The 24,407-nt window shown below is 45.1% G+C and overlaps 1 protein-coding gene across 5 annotated transcripts in view; it reads right to left on the bottom strand.

Annotated features, from left to right (window-relative positions):
• itgb2 (integrin, beta 2) overlaps positions 1-24,407 on the bottom strand; it is a 76,646-nt gene that overhangs the window by 45,935 nt on the left and 6,304 nt on the right. For 3 of the 5 annotated variants that reach the window (XM_061791908.1, XM_061791903.1, XM_061791905.1), the window contains exon 2: positions 18,923-18,983. The exons of 1 other annotated variant lie outside the window; for it this stretch is intronic. In XM_061791908.1, the coding sequence (XP_061647892.1) occupies positions 18,923-18,980 (58 nt within the window). In that variant the 5' untranslated portion in view covers positions 18,981-18,983. Of the gene's footprint in view, positions 1-18,922; positions 18,984-19,068; positions 19,851-24,407 lie in introns of those variants that run through there. One more of the 5 variants, XM_061791904.1, reaches the window with a different exon arrangement.

Genomic DNA, 24,407 nt, shown 5'->3' with positions numbered 1-24,407 from the left:
TCCTCCATTAAACTCCCTGCTGATGCCGCTTCAGCTTGCCTTGCACTGGCGAATTAAACTTGCATGTCGGTCTCCTGTCCTCTCATGACTTTCCGGAGACACTGTCCGACCCACACCCCGTGTGTGCGCTTGTTTCCATGTCCTTGACTGACTCAACATTAGCCGTTAGCTTGAAGAAACGGCTGCTTGTGAAAGCTATCCCTGTGAGGACGCCAGGACTTGCGGTTAAAATCACAACGAGTACGTTCACTGCATAGAACGTCGTTCCTTGCGCAGATGAATCACTCATCGTACTAGTACATCACTCCTTCGTGGATCACGATTGAAAGAGTTCAACGGACAAATCACTCGTGTCTATCGCGAATGAGGAAGATCAACAATCGAATCACTCTTTAGTTCTTCAGTACACCGGTACATTCAGTTCAATTATGTCTCTCCCCCGAAAGAATCACTCCTCAGTTCTTCAGTACACCAGTACATTCAGTTCAATTCAGTGAACGCTACCTCCTCATTGGTCATTCGCAGAAATGAGTAACAACGCTGGTGAATCGCAAATCACATGGCAGTACGTTTAATGAAGTCCCGCCCCCTGCCTGCACGCTGGCTGCTCATTGGTCATTCGCCGAAGATTCAGAAGGGAACTCACTAGATCCCTTTTTTGGCAATTTAACGAGGTAAACCTGCTTATCTTCTTCTTCTTTTCCTTTCGGCTTGTCCCGTTAGGGGTCGCCACAGCGCGTCATCCTTTTCCATGAGAGCCTATCTCCTGCATCCTCCTCTCGAACACCAACTGCCATCATGTCTTCCCTCACGACATCCATCAACCTTCTCTTTGGTCTTCCTCTAGCTCTCTTGCCTGGCAGCTCCATCCTCATCATCCTTCTACCAATATACTCACTCTCTCTCCTCTGGACGTGTCCAAACCATTGAAGTCTGCTCTCTCTAACTTTGTCTCCAAAACATCGAACCTTGGCTGTCCCTCTGATGAGCTCATTTCTAATTTTATCCAACCTGGTCACTCCGAGAGCGAACCTCAACATCTTCATTTCCGCCACCTCCAGCTCTGCTTCCTGTTTTCTCTTCAGTGCCACTGTCTCTAATCCATACATCATGGCTGGCCTCACCACTGTTTTATAAACTTTGCCCTTCATCCTAGCAGAGACTCTTCTGTCACATAACACACCTGACACCTTCCTCCACCCGTTCCAACCTGCTTGGACCCGTTTCTTCACTTCCTGACCACACTCACCATTGCTCTGGACGGTTGACCCCAAGTATTTAAAGTCCTCTACCCTTGCCATCTCTTCTCCCTGTAGCCTCATTCTTCCCCCACCACCCCTCTCATTCATGCACATATATTCTGTTTTACTTCGGCTAATCTTCATTCCTCTTCTTTCCAGTGCATGCCTCCATCTTTCTAACTGTTCCTCCAGCTGCTCCCTGCTTTCACTGCAGATCACAATGTCATCTGCAAACATCATGGTCCACGGGGATTCCAGTCTAACCTCATCTGTCAGCCTATCCATCACCACTGCAAAAAGGAAGGGGCTCAGGGCTGATCCCTGATGCAGTCCCACGTCCACCTTAAATTCTTCTGTCACACCGACAGCACACCTCACCGCTGTTCTGCTGCCCTCGTACATGTCCTGTATTATTCTAACATACTTCTCTGCCACTCCAGACTTCCGCATGCAGTACCACAGTTCCTCTCTGGGTACTCTGTCATAGGCTTTCTCTAGATCTACAAAGACACAATGTAGCTCCTTCTGACCTTCTCTGTACTTTTCCATCAACATCCTCAAGGCAAATAATGCATCTGCGGTACTCTTTCTAGGCATGAAACCATACTGTTGCTCGCAAATACTCACTTCTGTCCTGAGTCTAGCCTCCACTACTCTTTCCCATAACTTCATTGTGTGGCTCATCAACTTTATTCCTCTATAGCTGCCACAGCTCTGCACATCACCTTTGTTCTTAAAAATGGGCACCAGTACACTTTTCCTCCATTCCTCAGGCATCTTCTCACGCACTAGAATTCTATTGAACAAGCTGGTCAAAAACTCCACAGCCACCTCTCCTAGATGCTTCCATACCTCCACAGGAATGTCATCAGGACCAACTGCCTTTCCATTTTTCATTCTCTTTAATGCCTTTCTAACTTCCCCCTTACTAATCATTGCCACTTCCTGGTCCACCACACTTGCCTCTTCTACTCTCCCTTCTCTATCATTTTCCTCATTCATCAACTCCTCGAAGTATTCTTTCCATCTACCTAGCACACTGCTGGCACCAGTCAACATATTTCCATCTCTATCCTTAATCACCCTAACCTGCTGCACATCCTTCCCATCTCTATCCCTCTGTCTGGCCAGCCTGTATAGATCCTTTTCTCCTTCTTTAGTGTCCGACCTGCCATACATGTCATCATATGCCTCTTGTTTTGCCTTTGCCACCTCTACCTTTGCCCTGTGTCGCATCTCAATGTATTCCTTTCGCCTCTCCTCGGTCCTCTCAGTGTCCCACTTCTTCTTAGCTAACCGTTTTCCTTGTATGATTTCCTGTACTGTGAGGTTCCACCACCAAGTCTCCTTCTCTCCTTTCCTGCCAGAAGATACACCAAGTACTCTCCTGCCTGCTTCTCTGATCACCTTGGCTGCAGTGGTCCAGTCTTCTGGAAGCTCTTCCCGTCCACCGAGAGCCTGTATCACCTCTTCCCGAAAAGCTGCACAACACTCGTCCTGTCTCAGCTTCCACCACATGGTTCTCTTCTCTGCCTTTGTCTTCCTAATTTTCCTCCCCACCACCAGAGTCATCTTACACACCACCATCCTATGCCGTCTAGCCACACTCTCCCCTACCACTACCTTACAGTTGGTAACCTCCTTCAGATTACATCGTCTGCACAAGATGTAATCCACCTGTGTGTTTCTACCTCCGCTCTTGTAGGTCACCCTATGTTCGTGCCTCTTCTGGAAAAAAGTGTTCACTACAGCCATTTTCATCCTTGTTGCAAAGTCTACCACCATCTGTCCCTCCAAGTTCCTTTCCTGGATACCGTACTTACCCATCACTTCTTCATCACCCTTATTACCTTCACCAACATGTCCATTACAATCTGCACTAATTACAACTCTCTCTCTGTCTGGGATGCTCAGAACTACATCATCTAGCTCCTTCCAGAATTTCTCTTTCACCTCTAGGTCACATCCTACCTGTGGGGCATAGCCACTAATCACATTACACATAACACCCTCAATTTCAAATTTCAGCCTCATCACTCGATCTGATACTCTTTTCACCTCCAAGACATTCTTAGCCAACTCTTCTTTTAAAATAACCCCGACTCCATTTCTCTTCCCATCTACACCATGGTAAAATAATTTAAACCCTCCCCCTAAACTTCTAGCCTTACTGCCTTTCCACCTGGTCTCCTGGACACACAATATATCAACCTTTCTCCTAATCATCATGTCAACCAACTCCCGAGATTTTCCTGTCATAGTCCCAACATTCAAAGTCCCCACATTCAGTTCTAGGCTCTGTGTTTTCCTCTTCTCTTTCTGCCGAAGAACCCGCTTTCCACCTCTTCTTCTTCTTCTTCTTTGACTTCGACTTCGACCCACAGTAGCTGAATTTCCAACAGCGCCCTGCAGGTTGACGGCGCCGGTGGCGGACGTTGTTAACCCGGGCCACGACCGATCCGGTATGGAATTCTTTGGATGAACGCTCATATTTGTTTGGCAAGGTTTTAAGCCGGATGCCCTTCCTGACGCAACCCTCTGCATTTATCCGGGCTTGGGACCGGCCTACAGTTTGCACTGACTTGTGCCCCCCATAGGGCTGCATTGAGGTAAACCTGCTTATAATCCAATGAAATTGCTTCTGCAGGAATGTTGTCTGGTGACTTACCATTCTGCAAGTGGTTAATTGCCTCATATACAGCGGCTGAAATGAGTTATTTTTTTTATTTAATTTTTTTTTTGTCCTGTTCGGTTGTAGCATTCAAGCAGAATGGAAAATCCTAAAATGGACAGATTTGTGATGGTTTATGGTTACCGGACAAGAGGTAGTTAAAATTATTTCTTTGAATGTCAATGCCCTGGGAAACCCAGTAAAAGGGCTCAAATAATGACAAAATTTAAAAAGGAAAAGGCACAGATAAACTTCTTACACTCATTTAAAAACTCATTTAGCAAAAGCAGAACATGAGAAATTAAAGAGGTTTGTATTCAAAAACACATACTATAGTTTACATTCCAATTCGGCGACAGATAAAAAAAATGAACTTATGTTATCATAAAGGGGAAGATGGATTAAACAACGATTACACTGGTGAATATACACTATATGCCCCACCAGAGAGCAATAAAGGTTTCTTTAAAGCTATATTTGATATCATCGCTCTGGAAGCACAGGGCATATGCATGTGGTGGGTGACTTCAGTAATGGACTATCACAGGGATACAACTACTTTCAAAAGAAACAAGAAGTCTTTCACAAAACTAGTGAAAAATACATGGGAGGAGATGTGGGGTTTTTTATGTGTGGAGGGATTTCAATCCACTGCAGAGGGATTTTGTCATTATTCAGGAACACATTCCATAGACAGTGTACCCTCGCCACTTCGCGCTTCATGTTTTGCGGCTTCAGTGCTTCGCGGATTTTTCCAAAATATTGACCAAAAAAAAATTTCAATTCATCAAAAATTAAACATGAAAACATACAGCCATATCGGCAGCCATATTGCGGAAAGACGCGTTGTTTCATGTTGATGCGCGCGCGAAAAAGAAGGTTTCCCTGCGTGCCAAACAAAGAGATGAGTTGACTCAGAGGCTTTGTACATGCCTGTACTGTACATGCCACGGGCACTCATACAAGGCGCGTGATTGGTTCCCGGCGCGACATCGACCAGTGAGAGCATGAGTGCATTTATCCCGTGAGCTGATTGGCTGCGCATCATCGCGGCCTCACCCAGCATCTTCCCTTGTTGTGTCTTGCCATTCTCGTCCGCACTGTTGACTGTCTCGCATACTGTATCTTAGTGTTGTATTCGTGATAACTTTTTTGGTTTAAGCGATTACTTTTTTTTGATTAGTTAAGCCCTTAAAATGCCGCCTAAGCGCTGTGCCCCTGCGAAAGCTTCCTCCGGGGCGCCCAAGAGGAAGAAGAAGATGATTTAGATATGATCAAAGAGGGCAGAAGTTATGCATCTGTGGCACGCCATTATGGCGTGAATGAATCTACAGTGCAGTACATCAAGAAAGAGGAAGCAAACATCCGCAAAACTGCTTCAATAAGGAAGCGAAATGTGTGGTAAGGGCTTATGTCCTTGTTCAGGGGAATTTTGAACCAAAAGAAGGAACAGACAACAACTACCCATCACCATGTTATTCGCCAAGGTAAAACCCCAGCTACACCATCAGTGCCTCCAGCAGAAGAGTCTCCGACTGCCTCTACGAGTCAAGTGAGAGCCTCTCCTCCGCCACCAATCCTCTTTGCCTCTCTCAGAAGGCAATGTTGATGAATGTTAATTACTGTATAAGGTTTTAGAATTAAAGATTTAAGTAAACGCGTGTACTGTTGTAATCTTGTCTCAAATATGTAAAGTATAAATACTGTTTACATATTTTAAACATTCTGGTAGCCACATACAAATACACGAAAATTTCTAGACGGGGGGCGGGCAAATCCTATTTCGCAGTTTTTCACCTTTCACGGGGGGTTCATTAACCGTGAAAAACGAGGGATCACTGTATTCTTGTATTTACTATTTACCACATCACGTATTTACTATTTACCACATCATTTTATGTGGCCCGCGAGAGTGTGCATTGTGTTTCTTGCTAAAATACCAAAATTGCAAATCACCTTCACTTTTAAAAATGATGAGATATTGCAAGCATTTTTTTGTTAGCAATCCCCTTTTTAAAATAAAATTGATTCACACTGGGCGGCACGGTGGGAGAATGGTTAGAGCGGCTGCCTCACAGTTCTGAGGACCGGGGTTCAATCCCCGGCCCCGCCTGTGTGGAGTTTGCTTGTTCTCCCCGTGCCTGCGTGGGTTTTCTCCGGGCACTCCGGTTTCCTCCCACATCCCAAAAACATGCATGAATTGACAACTCTAAATTGCCCGTAGGTCTGAATGTGAGTGCTTGTTTGTTTGTATGTGCCCTGTGATTGGCTGGCAATCAGTTCAGGGGGTACCCCGCCTCCTGCCCGGTGATAGCTGGGATAGGCTCCAGCGCGCCTGCGACCCTAGTGAGGGGAAGCGGCTCAGAAAATGGATGGATGGATGGATAATTCATACTGAAGTTGAACAAACAGTTTTTACTGGCTTCTGATTTCAAAAGCAATTATCCATTAATTTGTGTATATGTAATAGTATGAGGCAATATATGGGTTTGCAGCCAGAACGGCCCTCCGAGTGGAACCATAACTGCGATGTGGCCCGCGACAAAACACCCCCCTGGCCTACGTCTTAGATCCAGGTCGGAGGAGGTTATGAAAGGAGGTTATGAAAGGCGGTGCCATTGTCATCACTCGGCATCACTCGGCCTCGAAAAAGTGTGATGGAGAAGCAACCACACGTGGCAGAGCGAGGTTGGTTGGGGTAGAACCGATACAATGGAAAAGGGTCATTATTCACCACTCGGTCTCGAACAACTTTAAAGGAGAAGCAACAACAAGGGGCGGAGTGAGGATGGTTGGGGGTAGAACCGGTAAAATGGAAAAGGGACAATGTTGTGCGTACATTAAAGTGAGTACAGTACTTATCAGAATCAGAATCATCTTTATTTAGCCAAGTATGTCCAAAAAACACACAAGGAATTTGTCTTCGGTAGTTGGAGCAGCTCTAGTACGACAACAGACAATCAATTGACAGAGAACACTTTTGAGACATAAAGACATTGACAATAACAGTCACTGAGCAATAAAGGGTTGCTAGTTATCTGGTAATGCCAGTACATATTTTTATTTTATTCTATTCTTTTTGACAATTGTGCAAAAAGATGCAGAGTCCTCGAGCACTTAGAGAAGTTTGAATGACTAATATAGCAATAGTCCGGTGCAATGACCATTGTGCAAAGGGTGCCGAGACTTCAAGGAGTGTATGCGGTTTAAAGTGACGAGTGCGATAATCTGGGACAATGTTGATTGTGCAAATGTTGCAGATACTCCTCAGTCAGTGTGCAAGTGGTGCAGATGCTACTCTGGCATGAGTGGCCAGTAGTGGTCAACAACAGATATGCAAATAGTGGAGTGTGGCGAGACTACTACAGTGAGTGCACGAGTAATGTATAATTGGCCCCACAGAAATGTGACAACAAACTCAAGACAAAAAACTAAAAAATAAATTGGCAGCATGTTACAAAGGAATTGTAGGTTAGCTGTTTAAGAAGTTGATGGCAAGAGGGAAGAAGCTGTTGGAGAAGAAGAAGAATCATCTTTTATTGTCATGAACATGTATGCATGCACACGAAATTTGTTCTCTGCATTTAACCCATCACAGTGAACACATACACATGTTAGTGGAACACACTGGAGCAGGGGGCAGCTGAAGTGCTCGGGGAGCATTTCTGGGTACAGTGTCTTGCTCAAGGAAATCACAGCCGTGAGTCCGGGGGATGTTGGAGGATGGTCCAGTCGGGGTCTTGAACCTAGGTCCCCCACGGTGGCAGGCGATGATCTTAACCATTGGGCCATGGCTGGTAGGTCCCCCATGGTGGCAGGCGATGATCTTAACCATTGGGCCATGGCTGGTAGTTCTAGTTTGCATTGATCGGTAGCGCCTACCTGAGGGAAGGAGCTGGAAGAGCTGGTGACCAGGCTGTGGCGGGTCCAAGAGGATTTTGCATGCTCTTTTCTTAGTTCTGGCAGCGTGCAAGTCCTCAAGGGTGGGTAGGGGGGTACCGACAATCTTTTCAGCAGTTTTGATTGTCCTTTGCAGTCAGAGTTTGTCCTTTTTTGTAGCAGCACCAAACCAGACTGTGATGGAAGAACACAGGACTAATTCGATGACCGCTGTGTAGAACTGCCTCAGCAGCTCCTGTGGCAGGCCGTGCTTCCTCAGAAGCCGCAGGAAGTACATCCTCTGCTGGGCCTTTTTGAGGACAGAGTTGATGTTGATCTCCCACTTCTGGTCCTGAGAGACTGTAATTCCCAGGAACCTGAAGGTCTCGACGGTTGACACAAGGCAGCTGGACAGCGTGAGGGGCAGCTGTGGCGAGGGATGCCTCCTGAAGTCCACGATCATCTCTACTGTCTTGAGCGTGTTCAGCTCCAGGTTGTATCGGCCGCACCACAGCTCCAGCCGCTCCATTTCCTGTCAAAATGCAGACTCGCACCATCTTTGATGAAGCCGATGACAGTGGTGTCATCTGCAAACTAGAGGAGTTTGAGGTGCAGTCGTTCATGTAGAGAGAGAAGGGCAGTGGAGAGAGGACACAACCTTGTGGTGCCCCAGTGCTGATGCTGCATGTGGATGAGGTGACCTCCCCAAGCCTCACCTGCTGTGTCCTACCCGTCAGAAAGATGTAAATCCACTGGCAGATGGAAGAAGAGACGCTGAGATGGAGAAGCTTGGAGGAAAGGAGTTCAGGGTGATGATGGTGCTGAACGCTGAGCTGAAGTCCACGAACAGGTCCCTGAGGTGTTGTAGGATGAAGTGCAGTGCCATGTTGACTGTATCATCCACAGACCTGTTTGCTCGGTAGGCAAACTGCAGGGGGTCCACCTTGGGACCTGTGACGCTCTGGAGGTGGTCCAGCATGAGACGTTCAAAGGACTTCATGACCACAGATGTCAAGGCGACAGGCCTGTAGTCATTTAGAACAGAGATTGTAGGTTTCTTGGGGACTGGAATGATGATGGAGTGTTTGAAACAGGATGGTACTTCGCACAGTTCCAGAGATCTAATGAAGATCTGTGTGAAGACTGTAGCGAACTGGTCCGCACAGACTTTGAGGCAGGACACATGGTCTGGGCCTGCCGCTTTGTTAGTCTTTTGTTGTTTGAAGCTGCGTCTCACATCCAGTTCGTGGATGGTTAACGCAGAAGTCAGAGGTGTGATTGTGGTTGGTGGTGTCCTTTTCAAATCTGCAGTAGAAGGTATTCAAGTCGTTGGCTAGTGTACTATTGTTCTCAGCTTGGGGTTAACGTCGCTTGTAATTGGTCAGGGATTGGAATGCATGCCAGACTGATTTAGCGTCGTTAGCGCTAAACTGTTTTTCCAACTGTTTTTTTACAGTATTATTGTACACATTCACACTACATTTTTCTTTCAATGGAATATTTCATTTGCTTATACAGTGACGCATGTGTGTTCAGACTGTTGATATTTTTAGAGCTTTTTTGGAACGCGTTGCAGCCATAAAATTCTAAATTAATGATTATTTGCTAAAAACAATAAAGTTTATTTATATTTATTAAATCTTGTCTTTGTAGTGTATTCAATTAAATATAGGTCGAACATGATTTGCAAATCATTGTATTCTGTTTTATTTATGTTTAACACAACGTCCCAACTTCATTGGAATTGGGGTGTATTTGCCATGGTTTCAAAAAACAATGTTTTAACAGAAGACCTTTCTCATTTTCATGTAAGCAGTGGCTATCCTCCTGATATTGTGCATGACCTTTTTGAGAGGATTATCCCAGCTTAATTTGCACGCTGTATTAATTTATTGAATCAAAAAAAATACTTCTCTCTTGATTTCCTTCATACATTGATTCTGACATTTCCATCCAAATGGCCAGACAAAACCAATCACCCACATGCCATACCGTGCTCCTTCATGTCTCGCAACACAATTGGGGGAAATGCACATGAAAATTGGACAGTGTTAAGATTTCTTTCCTTTGTAATTGGTCATATTGTACCAGAAGATGAACCAGCATGGGTGGTGATTCTGGATATTAAGGATATTGTTGAGTTGGCTGTGGCCCCTGTACAGATAGATGAGACCATTGCATATCTTGAGACTAAGCTCTACAGTATGATCATAGACACGCTATCTTGAACTGTTTTCACACGTTAAGATCCTCCCGAAACATCACTATTTAGAACATTATCCACAAATTATTTGTTGCTTTGGACCTCTGGTAGCACTTTAGACAGTGGAGTTTGAAGCTAAACATACAGTATCATCTTCAAGCAAGTTGCTCGGCATACAAACTGCTTTAAAAACCTAACTCGGTCACAAGCTACCAAACATCAGTTTATGCTAGCCTATCACACACATGCCTCCAACCAAAAGAATTCATCCTTTCAATCATGCCTGTGGATGGCCTTTGTGAGGGTGAAAGAGCTGAACGCAAATAGAGATGCCCAGAGATGACAAATGTTTTGCCAGATGGACCTCTGTCTTACAGTGGAATATGTTACTGTAAAGGGATGCTTTTTTTTGTACGTGGCTTTGTAGATGGACTTCTAAAATTTTATCAGATAATTCAGGTGTGCATTGTTGAGGAGAAGCTGTACACTCTAGTGAAAGATGTTAATGCTTAGTACAGAGAGCATGACGGTGGCTTTGAACTGTCTTCTTCACCCACTAGAAAGGTTGCTTTAATTGAGCTTGGTGACTTAGAAGACCCATATCCCCTTTTGAAGTACATCATAGGGGATGTGCATGGTAATGTTGAAAAGATTTGTCATTGTTAAAGGTTAGTGACATGATTAATATATTTAAAAGAGCCCAACTGATTTATCATTTTGCTTATGTTGGCCTGATTACAGATGTATTGGTAGCAGTATTAATGAACCAATGTGCTGATGAAAACTTTATTCTTGGCTCATAAAAAAAAATAAATAAATAAAAAAATTCCAATGAAGTTGGGACGATGTCCATCCATCCAGCCATCCATTTTCTACCGCTTATCTGAGGTCGGGTCGTGGGGGCAGTAGTTTTAGGATGGATGGCCAGACTTCCCTCTCCCCAGCCACTTCATCCAGCTCTTCCGGGGGAATCCCGAGGCATACCCAGGCCAGCCGAAAGACGTAATCTCTCCAGCGTGTTCTGGGTCGTCACCAGGGTCTCCTCCCGGTGGGACGTGCCCGGAAAACCTCACCAGGGAGGCGTCCGGGAGGCATCCGAATTAGATGCCCCAGCCACCTCATCTGGCTCCTCTCGATGTGGAGGAGCAGCGACTCTACTCTGAGATCATCCCGGAATACCGACCTTCTCACCCTACCTCTAAGGGAGAGCCTAGAACACCCTGCAGAGGAAACTCACTTTATGAGCTTTTTAACCACCTCGGTGACCTCAACCCCAGAGATAGGAGAGCCCGCCTCAGAGAACCCAGACTCTGCTTCCTCATGGGAAGGCGTGTCGGTGGAATTGAGGAGGTTTTCAAAGTATTTTCCCCACCGACTCACAACGTCCCGAGTCGAGGTCAGCATCACCCCATCCCCACTATACATAGTGTTGGTGGTGAACTGCTTTCCTGTCCTGAGATGCCGGATGGTGGACCAGAATTTCCGTCCGGAAGTCTTTCTCCATGGCCTCACCGAACTCCTCCCATACCAGAGTTTTTGCTTCAGCGACCACCAAAGCTGCATTCCGCTTGGCCAGCCAGTGCCCATCAGCTGCCTCAGGAGTCCCACAGGCCAAAAAAAGCCCGATAGGACTCCTTCTTCAGCTTGACGGCATCCCTCACCGTTGGTGTCCACCAACGGTCCGGGGATTGCCGCCACGACAGGCACGGACCACCTTACGGCCACAGCTCCGGTCGGCCACCTCAGCAATGGAGGCACGGAACATGGTCCACTCGGACTCGATGTTCCCCGCCTCCCCCGGAACATGAGCAAAGTTCTGTCCGAGGTGGGAGTTGAAACTCCTTCTGACAGGGGATTCTGCCAGACGTTCCGAGCAGACCCTCACAATACGTTTGGGCCTGCCACGTCGGACCAGCATCTTCCCCCACCATCACAGCCAACTCACCACCAGGTGGTGATCAGTTGACAGCTCTTCCCCTCTCTTCACCCGAGTGTCCAAGACATGCAGCCGCAAGTCGATGACACGACCAGAAAGTCGATCATCGAACTGCGACCTAGGGTGTCCAGGTGCCAAGTGCACGTGTGGACACCATTGTGCTTGAACATGGTGTTCGTTATGGACAATCCGTGATGACCACAGAAGTCCAATAACAGGACACCGCTCGGGTTCTGATCAGGGGGGCCGTTCCTCTCTCCAGCACCCCCTCAAAGGACTCCAAAAAGGTTGGGTACTCTGAACTGCTATTTGGTGCAAAGGCACAAACAACAGTCAGGACCCTTCCCCCCACCCGAAGGCGGAGGGAGGCTACCCTCTCGTCCACTGGGGTTGAACCCCAACGTACATGCGCTGAGCCGGGGGGCAATACCCACACCTGCTCGGCGCCTCTCACCATGGGTAGCTCCAGAGTGGCAGAGAGTCCAACCCCTCTCGAGAGGACTGGTACCAGAGCCCAAGCTGGTGTGGAGGCAAGTCCGACTATATCTAGTCGGAACTTCTCGACCTCACACACCAGCTTGGGCTACTTCCCTCCCAGAGAGGTGACATTCCACGTCCCTGGAGCCAGCTTCTGTAGCCGGGGATCGGATCGCAAAGGTCCCTGCCTTCGGCTACCGCCCAGCTCACACTGCACCCAACCCCTACGGCCCCTCCCACAGGTGGTGAGCACATGGGAAGGGGGACCCACGTTACCCTTTCGGGCTGTGCCCGGCCGGGTCCCATGGGTGCAGGCCCGGCCACCAGGTGCTCGCCTTCGAGCCCCATCTCCAGGCCTGGCTCTAGAGGGCGGCCCCGGTGACCCGCGTCCGGGCAAGTGAAACCAAGTCCATCGTTTGTCGTCATCATAAGGGGTCTTTGAGCCGTGCTTTGTCTGGTCCCTCACCTAGGACCTGTTTGTCATGGGTGACCCTGCCAGGGGCATAAAGCCCCAGACAACTTAGCCACTAAGATCATTTTTGGAACGTTGTGTTAAACATAAATAAAAACAGAATACAATGATTTGCAAATCATGTTTGACCTATATTTAATTGAATACACTACAAAGACAATATATTTAACGCTCAAACTGATAAACGTTATTGTTTTTAACAAATAATCATTAACTTAGAATTTTATGGCTGCAACACGTTTCAAAAAAGCTGGGACAGGGTCATGTTTACCACTGTGTTACATCATCTTTTCTTTTAACAACATTCAATAAACGTTTGGGAACTGGGGACACTAATTGTTGAAGCTTTGTTGGTGGAATCTTTCCCATTCTTGCTTGATGTACAGCTTCAGCTGTTCAACAGTCCGGGGTCTCCGTTGTCATATTTTACGCTTCATAATGTGCCATACATTTTCAATGGGAGACAGGTCTGGACTGCAGGCAGGCAGGCCAGTCTAGTACCCGCAATCTTTCACTACGAAGCCACGCTGTTGTAAAACGTGCAGAATGTGGTTTGGCATTGTCTTGCTGAAATAAGCAGGGGCGTCCATGAAAAAGACATTGCTTGAATGGCAGCATATGTTTCTCCAAAACCTGTATGTACCTTTTAGCATTCACAGATGTGTAAGTTACCCATGCCATTGGCACAAACACAGCCCCATACCATCACAGATGCTGGCTTTTGAACTTTGCGTTCATAACACTCCGGATGGTTCTTTTCCTCTTTGGCCCGGAGGACACTACGGCCACAATTTCCAAAAACAATTTGAAATGTGGACTCGTCGGACCACAGAACACTTTTCCACTTTGCATCAGTCCATCTTAGCGGAGCTCGGGCCCAGAGAAGCCGGCAGCCTTTCTGGGTGTTGTTGATAAATGGCTTTTGCTTTGCATAGTAGAGTTTCAAGCTGCACTTACGGAAGTAGCGCCGAACTGTATTTACTGACATTGGTTTTCTGAAGTGTTCCTGAGCCCATGTGGTGATATCCTTTACACATTGATGTTGGTTTTTGATGCAGTGCCCCCTGAGGGATCGAAGGTCACGGGCATTCAATGTTGGTTTTCGGCCTTGCCGCTTACATGCAGTGATTTCTCCAGATTCTCTGAACCTTTTGATGATATTATGGACCATGGATGATGAAATATCCTTGCCCTTAAACTGTTCGACTATTTTCTCACGCAGTTGTTTACAAAGAAGTGAACCTCGCCCCATCTTTGCTTGTGAATAACTGAGCAATTCAGGGAAGCTCCTTTTATACCCAATCATGCCACACACCTCTTCCCAATTTGCCTGTACACCTGTGGGATGTTCCAAACAGGTGTTTGATGAGCATTCCTCAACTTTCTCAGTCTTTTTTGCCACCTGTCCCAGCTTTTTTGGAACGCGTTGCAGCCCTAAAATTCTAAGTTAATGATTATTTGCTAAAAACAATAAAGTTTATCAGTTTGAACATTATATATCTTGTTTTTGTAGTGTATTCAATTAAATATAGGTCCAACATGATTAGCAAATTATTGTATTGTGTTTTTATTTATGTTTAACACAACATCCCAACTTCATTGGAATTGGGGTTTTATAATAGGGACATGTCACGTGTTTGTTGCATAAACTGTTTGTGTCTTTGGCCTAAAAAATTAAGTATCTGTCAAAAGATTCACTAAAATTTCTGGATGTCTGGCTCTTGTGAAACCTAAAGTTCCACCCTGAGTTCCTAAAGTCTCTGGATGTAGTGGGTCTGTCCTGGTTGACACACCTCTGCAACATCGTGTGACATCGGGGACATGATCACACTCTTCAGCCTCACCGGTAAGGTCTACTCAGGGCTTCTGGAGACAAGGGTCCGTCAAGAAGTCGAATCCCAGATTCAGGAGATTTTTGTCCTGGCCGTAGAACAGTGGACCAGTTCTACACCCTCAGCAGTGTCCATAAGGGTGCATGGACATTCGTCCAACCAGTCTACATGTGTTTTGTGGACTTGTTCCTCGGGGAGTCCTGTGGAGGGTGTTCCAGGAGTATGGGGTACCAGACTCCCTGATACAGGCTATTCGGTCCCTGTACGACCGGTATCTGAGTTTGGCCGGTAAGTTAAATTAGTTTCCAGTGAGAGTTGGGCTTGGCCAAGGCTGGCCTTTGTCACTGATTCTGTTCATTAGTGTTATGGACAAAATTTCAAGGCGCAGCCAGGGTGTTGAGGGGGTGCGGTTTGGTAACATCAGTATCACGTCGCTGCTTTCTGCAGATGATGTGGTTCTGATGGCTTCATCAAGCCATGATCTCCAATTCTTTCTGTAACAATTCACAGCCAAGTGTGAAGCGGCTGGGATGAAAATCAGCACCTCCAAATCTGACGCCATGGCCCTCAGTCGGCAAAGGGTGGCGTGCCCTCCCCGGGTGAGGGAGGAGATTCTGCCCCAAGTGGAAGTATCTTGGGGTGTTGTTCACGAGTGAGTGAAAAATGGAGTGGGAGATCGACAGGATCGGTGCCGGACTCTGTATCGGTCTGTCGTGGTGAAGTAGCCAAAAGGCAAAGCTCTCAATTTACCTGTTGATCTATGTTCCTAACCTCACCTATGGTCATGAGCTGTGGGTTGTGACCGAAAGAACAAGATCGTGGATACAAGCTGCTGAATTGAGTTTCCTTCCCAGGGTGCTCTCCCTTAGAGATAGGTTGAGAAGCTCGGACATCCGGGAGGAGCTCAGAGTCAAGCCACTTGTCCTCCGTATTGAGAGTAGCCAGATGAGGGGGCTCGGGCATCTGGTTATGATGCCTCCCGGAAGCCTACCTGGAGAGGTGTTCCGGGCACGTCCCGCCGGGAGGAGGCCGGCCGAATGAATACATCGGGATCCCCCCCGGAAGAACTGGACGAAGTGGCTGGGGAGAGGGAAGTCTGGGCTTCCCAACTTAAGCTGTTCTATCTATCTATCTATCTATACATATATACACATATAGTGGGTACGGAAAGTTTTCAGACCCCCTTAAATTTTTCCGTCTTTGTTATGTTACACCCATTTGTTAAAATCTTTTAAGTTCATTTTTTTCCTCATTAATCTCCACACAGCACCCTATATTGACAGGAAAAAAAAACAGAATTGCTTAAATTTTTGCTGATTTATTAAAAAAGAAAAACTGAAATATCATACAGCCATAAGTATTCAGACCCTTTGCTGTGTCACTCATATATTTACCTCGGGTGCTGTCCATTTCTTCTGATCATCCTTAAAATTGTTCTACACCTTCATTAGAGTCCAGCTGTGTTTGATTATACTGACTGGACTTGATTGGACTCCCCTGTCTTTATAAGACCTTACAGCTCACAGATCATGTCAGAGCAAATGAGAATCATGAGAAAACAGAATTGTGACGAGGCACAGATCTGGCGAAGGTTACAAAAAAATGTATGCTGCACTTAAGGTTCCTAAGAGCACAGTAGCTTCCATAATCCTGAAATGGAAGACGTTTGGGACGACCAGAACCCTTCCTAGAGCTTGCCCTCTGGCCAAGCTGAGCAATCGGGGGAGAAAAGCCTTGGTGAGAGAGGTAAAGAAGAACCCAAAGATCACTGTGGCTGAGCTCCACAGATGCAGTCGGGAGATGGGAGAAGTTCTAGAAAGTCAAACATCACTGCAGCCCGCTACCAGTCGGGGCTTTATGGCCTCAATGTAGGCATAGACGAAATTTATTGTTCCACTAACCCAATTTGACTTGACTGAAGTCCGCACGGAGTGGGAAGAGCATAGGATGCTACGCATCATGAAAGTCTCCCTTGCACAATATAATCTCACCCCGAGTGTTGCTCTGAGGCAAAGGTAAATCACATTTTGTTCACCGCTGCTGTTAGACACAAGCATGTCTTCATGCGCGTTCTTCTTCTGTGATTTTCACCACTCTTTTTCAGGGTCAGCGAACTGCAGGCCTCGACACTGGGAACCGACATTTAAATTTTAACAATTCCAGGAGAACACGAGCGTTAGTCCAGGTACCAAATTGGTTCTCAATTCTCGGTGACTAACCCTACCTGCCGTGCAGTGAGACAGACAGCAGCATTTGCGGTGGCAACGTTGTAGAGTTGTATTCTATCTTGTGTCAACATTATGCCAGGAGTCTTTGGATTCTGGTAGGAGGATCCATTTGGAGAATACTTTAATCCCCGACGTATAGATTTAGTGCCTTGGTACAACCTATTTGAACAGTTGATGGAAGAGCGAATCGCAAATTGAGAGGGCGGTCTTCTGTCAAACAAATTGAGGGAGTACGATCTGAGTTAAAGAAAGGGAATTTTTCAGCGGGATAATCATTTTTAAGGGAGCTTTGAGGTAAATTAGGATAACAGAGGCGTGAAGGTAATAAACATTGAAGCGAGGGTGGTTAATTCTAAGCCATAAGGATGTTGGCGGGAACAATAAAGATATAGTGATTATGGTATAATGTGTTATTTTAATTTGGAGTCTACTATATACTAGATGACGCAGTCATGTCCAGGTCTAAAAGAGGTACTGGATTAAAGGGGGAACGGTGAGAAAATTAAGGCAAATTTAAATTACAAGAAGACTTTGTGCTAAAACAATAGACATAGCTGTGGAATAAAAATAATTGGAAGGCTACAGTGAGTTGTTAATTGACTTTTAGGAACTATACAGTGTCATGTGATAGATGGATGTTTGGGAAGCCAAATGTGGGCTTCTGAATTGGATACCCAATTTTGGATATGACTGTCACCAATTTGTGTTAATACGTGGTTGAGTTGGGGTTGCAGTATAGTTAACGTACAGTCTTGCGGTGGCAGTGACCAGAATTGATTGTTTATTGCCTTAGTGTCACTTATCTCCTCAATATTTTGTAATGAACTCATAAGAGCTCATTAAGGGAGGTTATGTAGTGTAGTTTTAATGAGCACCTGAAGAAAGACATTTTCACAGTACAGCAGAATGCCTGCAAAAGAGTGATTGCTTCAACTATTTCAACTATCTACTTCAAAGAGGGCCAATTGCATTCTTAGGACCAAATGCTCTTTTTGGTTCGTGTGAATGACTCTGTATTACAAAGTAATGTTTGACCAAGTAATTTCCCAACATAAAGTGTAAAATATATTATTTTTGGACGTATTCTGTGTGCTTAAAATGTTCCTCATCACTGGTATGGCCGGTTGCATAATGTTTTTCTGTCACTTTGGGAAAACGGCATGGGCAGAGGATTTTTTTTGTTTTGTTTTAAGTGCTTCATTCAAGAGGAAATGTATATAAACTGGGGTACGGGATTTTTTTCCTCTGTGAGGGTTTTGTGAATGTAGTTTGAATTTTTGGATTTCTATTAAAGGCTTTGAGAAAATGTATGGAGGTTTCAGGAACTGTGTTTTGGGAATTATGAAAAACCACAAAGCTTATAGCTTTTCATTCTGCCAGCTTAATTTGAACGGCAATTAGCATCTGTTGAGGTGCTATAACCCTTTTGGCAACGGATTGAGCACAAGCAGTTCAGCAACTCGTAGAAAAAGAATACAGCAGTTCTTACAGTCAGACTGTATATTTTTGCGAAGAACGACTAATACTGTACTAATGAGCTGAGAGGATTTGAGACGGCTCATGGAACAGTATATCCGTCGGTCTGTCTTATATAGGTGGTCAATGTTACAACAGTACATAAAAATATACAGTAATTGCACAGTGACTGTGTGATCACCCATAACCAAATGTGGAAAAAGTGAAGCCATGTGAATACTGAATACTTTACACATACACTACATATTATATGCAGCTTATCTGGCTGGCATTTTCATGTTAGATATAAATTACATTATAATAATGAGCAACAACAGAAACAACTACAAATGTTATATGCAATTGCATTTTGTTTAGGTATGGTAAAAAGGAAAACAGGCCACAGTATATGATTTGGTATTATTCAATTTAAAAAAAAGCTTTTAATAATTTGTTACGTTTTAAGTATTGCAATAGGAGAAGTACATTAAATCTTGATCTTTTCGAAAACAAGAGGTTTGAACTTACCATTTGGAGCCATTGACAGGAAGAAAGGCAGCAGAACAAATGGCAAATAATGATCCATGTCCTGACAAAAACATTACAGAATGAACTATCTTGCACTGTAAACAAAATCAACAGTACATACTGTATCATTATCATCAGAACATCACCTTTTAAAAAAATCCAGATTTGAAACAGCTCACTGGGCTTCTCTAATCGGTCAAAAATGAATGAAGAATTAGACTTGATTATTTATTGTGTGTTGGCCTGAATTTTGTGCTCTCACTCTGCATGCTGTGGTTGGTTCGTATGATATCTTCCACAATTAAACTCTTTCAGCAGTGCAAAAGCTTTCTTGCAAACTAACAGTAATATACAGCAGGTGTGTACAGTACATCAACCTGTAGTTTGTCGGACTATGCAGACTATAATAGCCTTATTAATTGTAATAGTTGGCTAAATTTGACATTTGCACAGAAGACAAGAATGAACTTTTACTTACATTACTCAGTTTTGTTGAGGAGTAAAATCAATCAAACTGAAAAGTATTCACTAGCCATTGCCTGGAAAATGTATTTAAATATTTAATACAATTCATAGTCATATTTTACCGCATGTTTCAGTTAATCCAGTCTACTTCCTTATAAAAAAAAAAAAAAAAAAACAATCATGGCATGTGCAGAATTACTAGGCAAGTCTCATTTTTGAGGATTATTTTATTAATCAGCAACCAGAGTGCTTTAGGTTAATCCAAAATATTCAAAATAGAATGTTTAAGAACGTAAAAGTGAGGTTTAGGCTTTCTTATGAGAATGTCTATATGTGGACAATTATTAGGCAACTATTTGTGTGCACAATTATTACGCAATTAAATGAAAAACACACTTCCTCATCTCTCATCATATATATACTGTATGCCCTGTGACTGACTGGCGACCAGTTCAGAGTTTTGCCCGAAGTCAGCTGAGATAGGCTCCAGCATCCCGCGACCCTCGTGAGGATAAGCGGTAAAAGAAAATGGATGGATAAATATATATATATATATATATATATATATATGTGTGTGTGTGTGTCAAAATGCAAATCAACTGCCAACTTGAACAAAGGAAACTTCTAAAGAGCAAGTTTACCAATTTCAACTTAATTCAAGAAAGAAGGGACGAGTTTCAAATACGTTTGGCTAATCACTTTAAAGCTCTTCTAACGCTGGAAGACACAGATTTGTCAACACACAACGACGAAAGTGTAAGCGGGATTGTTCAAACTGGATCCAAAGTAGCGCCATCAACGAGAAAGATGACAGCATCTAGAATATCTAAAGCAACTTTTGACTTAATGAAAAAGCGACGAGAAATGAAGAAAAGGGGCAGCAATATCAACAAAATTGAATATGTTGAATTGTGCAAGACGATTCGGAAAAAGGTACGAGGAGAATTGAGAACTTAGAACGTTCGGCTTGTTAAGAAAACGCTTGAAGCTGAACATGGAATAAGAAAAACGTTAAACGGGCATTAATTCGCCAGAAGAAAATATTTTTTGGTTTGAAAATGTCAGATGGAACAATCACAAGCCGCCAAGAAATCGTACGAGTTAAAGAATTTTATACAAACTTATACAGTGACCCTCAACAAACGATGACTGGAAAGCTAGAACCCAGTTCCATGTATCCTGAATGAAGGTTGAAAACACCATTAGTTCACTTAAGGCCGGAAAAGCTTGTGTTCTGGATAAAATTTCTGTTGAAATGCTTAAGGCAGGAGGCAACAAACTGAATAAGATCCTTGTAAAACTATTTCAACACTGCTTGGACTTGTACCGGTGACGTGGAAAGACGCAGAAATAATTTTACAAGATAAATCAGGCGATAAAATTGACCTAAGAAATTATCGCCCAAAGAGCCTGCTCTCAACGATTGATGAAGTCTTTGCAAAAATATTGGACAAACAAATTAGAATCAAACTCAATGAAGCACAGCCGCTAGAACAAGCGGGTTTTCGTAGCGGTTTTAATACTATGGACCACATACAGACTGTTCAATAAATAATCGAAGACACAACGACTACAAAATACCTCTGGGCGTAGCCTTCATCGACTATGAAAAAGCGTTTGACTCAGTCACCAAAAATTCGATATTGCAGGCACTGGTAAATCAAGGGATAGAGCCCACCGATAGCAGCATTCTAAAATCAATACACAAAGATTCTTCTAGTTCAATACGAATTGAAAGAGTGCAAATAAGTCGAGGAAAAGGCGTCCGGCAAAGCGACAAACTGTCTCCAAAGCTATTTACACCTTGCCTTGAAAAAATATTTAAAAAGCTAAATTGGGAAAAAGAAGGACTAAAAATGAACGGCGCTTATCTGAATTTGAGCCATCTTCTTTTTGCAGACAACATAATTTTATTCTCCTATAATGCTGAACGTTGTATTCAGGACTGAGAAAGCCGTAGCTCAGGTCTTAAAATGAACAAAAACAAAACGACGGTCATGTTCAATCATTACTGTCCAAAAGATGTCAAAATGGACGACAATGTCCTAGACAAAACCAATAAAGTTGATCAGTTTGAACATTAAATAGCTTGTCTTTGTAGTGTATGCAATTAAATATAGGTTGAACATGATTTGCAAATCATTGTATTCTGTTTTTATTTATGTTTAACACAACGTCCCATATTCATTGGAATTGGGCTATATATATATATATATATATATATATATATATATATTATTTATATATATACGGCTGAAGTCTGGGACCTTGGCAGTCCGATACCCAGCTACAGAAACTGGCTCTAGGGACATGGAGCATCACCTCTCTGGCAGGGAAAGAGCCTTAGCTGGTGTGCGAGGTCAAGAAATTCTGACTGGATATTGTCGGGCTAGCCTCGACACACAGCTTGGGCTCTGGTACCGGTCTTCACAAAAGGGGATTTACTCTCTTCCACTCTGGATTAGCCTACGGTGAGAGGCGCCAAGCAGGTGTGGATATACCGATTGGCCCACGTCTCGGTGCCTTCACCCTAGTAGAGGGACAGGTCCTGACTGTTGTCTGTGCCTAGAGACCAAACAGCAGTTCAGAGTACCCACAATTCTTGGAGTCCTCCGAGGGTGTGCTGGAGAGCGCCCCTGCTGGGGACTCCTTCGTTCTGCTGGGCGACTTCAACAATCACCTGGGCAATGACAGTGAGAACTGGAAGGGCGTGATTGGGGAAAACGGCCCCCCAATCAGAACGAGTGGTGTTCTGTTATTGGACTTCTGTGCTCGTCATGGATTGTCCAGACATAAGGGTGTCCATATGTGCACTTGGCACCAGGACACCCTAGACCGCAGTTCAATGATCGACTTTGTGGTCGTATCATTTGACTTTTGGCTGCATGTCTTGGACAATCGGGTGAAGAGAGGAGCGGAGGTGTCAACCAAGTACGCTTCAATGGTCGGGGAAGATGCCGGTCCGACCTGACAGACCAAAACTTATTGTGTGGGCATGTTGGGAATGTCTGGCAGAGTCCCCTGATAGAAGGTGCTTCAACTCCCACATCCGACAGAACCACCTCGGGGGGACGCGGGGGGACATTGAGTCTGAGTGGACCATATTTCATACCTCCATTGTTGAGGCAGCCAACCAGAGCTGTGACCGAAAGTTTGTCGGTGCCTGTCGTGGTGGCAATCCCCAAACCCATTGGTGGACACCAACGGTGAGGGATGCAGTCAAGCTGTAGGAGTCATATCTGGCCTTTTTGGCCTCTGGGACTCAGCAGGCAGCTGATGGGTACCGGCTGGCCAAGCGGAAAGCAACTTTGGTGGTCGATGAGGCAAAATCTCGGGCGTGGGAGGGTTTCAGTGAGGCAATTCTGGTCCACCATCCGGTGTCTCAGGAGGGGTAAGCAATGCACCATCAACACTGTGTATAGTGGGGACAGGGCGCGGCTGACCTCAACTCGGGACGTTGTAAGTCGTTAGGCCGAATACTTCGAAAAGCTCCTCAATTCTACCGACACGCCTTTTCAGGAGGGAACTGACACTGGGGTCCCTGAGGCAGCCTCTTCTTTCTCCGGGTTTGAGGGCACCGAGGTTTTTAAAAAGCTCCTCTGTGGCAGGGCCCCATGGGTGGAAGAGATCCGCCCGGATTTCGTAAAGGCCCTGGATGTTGTAGGGCTGTCCGGGCTGACACGGCTCTGCAATAGTGTGCACAACAGAGACAGTGCCTCTGAATTGGCAGACCGGGGTGGTGGTCCCCCTTTTTAAGAAGGAGGACCTGAAGGTGTGTTCCAACTACAGGGCCTCACACTCCTCAGCCTCCTAAAGTCAATTCAGGGATTTTGGAGCGGAGGGTCCCTCTGGAGGTCGATTCTCAGATTCAGGAGGAGCAGTGTGATTTTCATCCTGGCCGTAGAAAAGTGGACCAGCTGTTCACTCTCAGAACTGTACCCTGGGGTGCGTGGGAGTTAGCCCAACCAGTATACATATGTTTTGTGGACTTGGAGAAGGCGTTCCACCATGTTCCTCGGGGAGTACTGTGGAGGGTGCTCCAGGAATATGGGTTACCAAACCCCCTAATAAAGGCTGTTCGGTCCCTGTACGACCGGTGTCAGAGTTTAGTCCGCATTTCCAGCAATAAATCTAATACGTTTCCAGTGAGAGTTGGACTCCGCCCAGACTGCCCTTTGTCACAGATTCTGTTCATTACTTTTATGGACAGAATTTCTAGGCACAGCCAAGGTGTTGAGTGGCTTCGGTTTGGTGGCCTCAGCATTGCGTCTCTGCTTTTTGCAGATTATGTGGTTATGATGGCTTCACAAACTGTGACCTTCAACTCTCGCTGGAGCAGTTTTCAGCCAAGTGTGAAGCGGCCGGGATGAAAATCAGCACCTCCAAATCTGACGGCATAGTCCTCAGTCAGAAAAGGGTGTATTGTCCTCTACCGGGAAGATATCCTCCCCCAAGTGGAGGAGTTCAAGTATCTCGGGGTCTGGTTCACGAGTGAAGAAAGAATGGAGCGGGAGATCAGCAGGCGGATCGGTGCAGTGTCTGCAGTGAAACCTTTGAGAAATCTGCCTTGGAATTTCTTGGCCAATTCTAGACGCTTCATCTTATGTGTCTTGTTCATTTGTCCATTGGTCAGCTGTGGCCCAATGGTTAAGATCATCACCTACCACTGTGGGGACCTAGGTTCAAGACCCTGACCAGATTATCCAGCAACATCTCCCAAACAAACGGCTGTGGTGTCCTCTAGTAAGACACAGATATCCCAAACTGCTCCCCAGGTGCTTAAGTTTCCCCCTGCTCCAGTGCGTTCCACTAACAAGCGTGTGTGTTCACTGTGATGCATAAAATGCAGAGAAAATTTTTTGTGTGCATCCATGCATGTTCATGACAAGAAAGGTGATTCTTCATCTTCAGCAGCAGTCTTTTCTCAGTTTGTCTTGCCTTGATCAGGTCTCTTCATCTTGTCAACTGAAACGTGACCGGATACACTCGTTACCATGGCAACATCAATGGATCGCGCTGT

Source organism: Phyllopteryx taeniolatus, chromosome 12 (genome assembly GCF_024500385.1).
Source record: "Phyllopteryx taeniolatus isolate TA_2022b chromosome 12, UOR_Ptae_1.2, whole genome shotgun sequence".
Classification (NCBI taxonomy): Eukaryota; Metazoa; Chordata; class Actinopteri; order Syngnathiformes; family Syngnathidae; genus Phyllopteryx; species Phyllopteryx taeniolatus.
The sequence above is the reverse complement of the archived record's forward strand: the minus strand, read 5'-3'. Positions and strand labels throughout refer to the sequence as shown.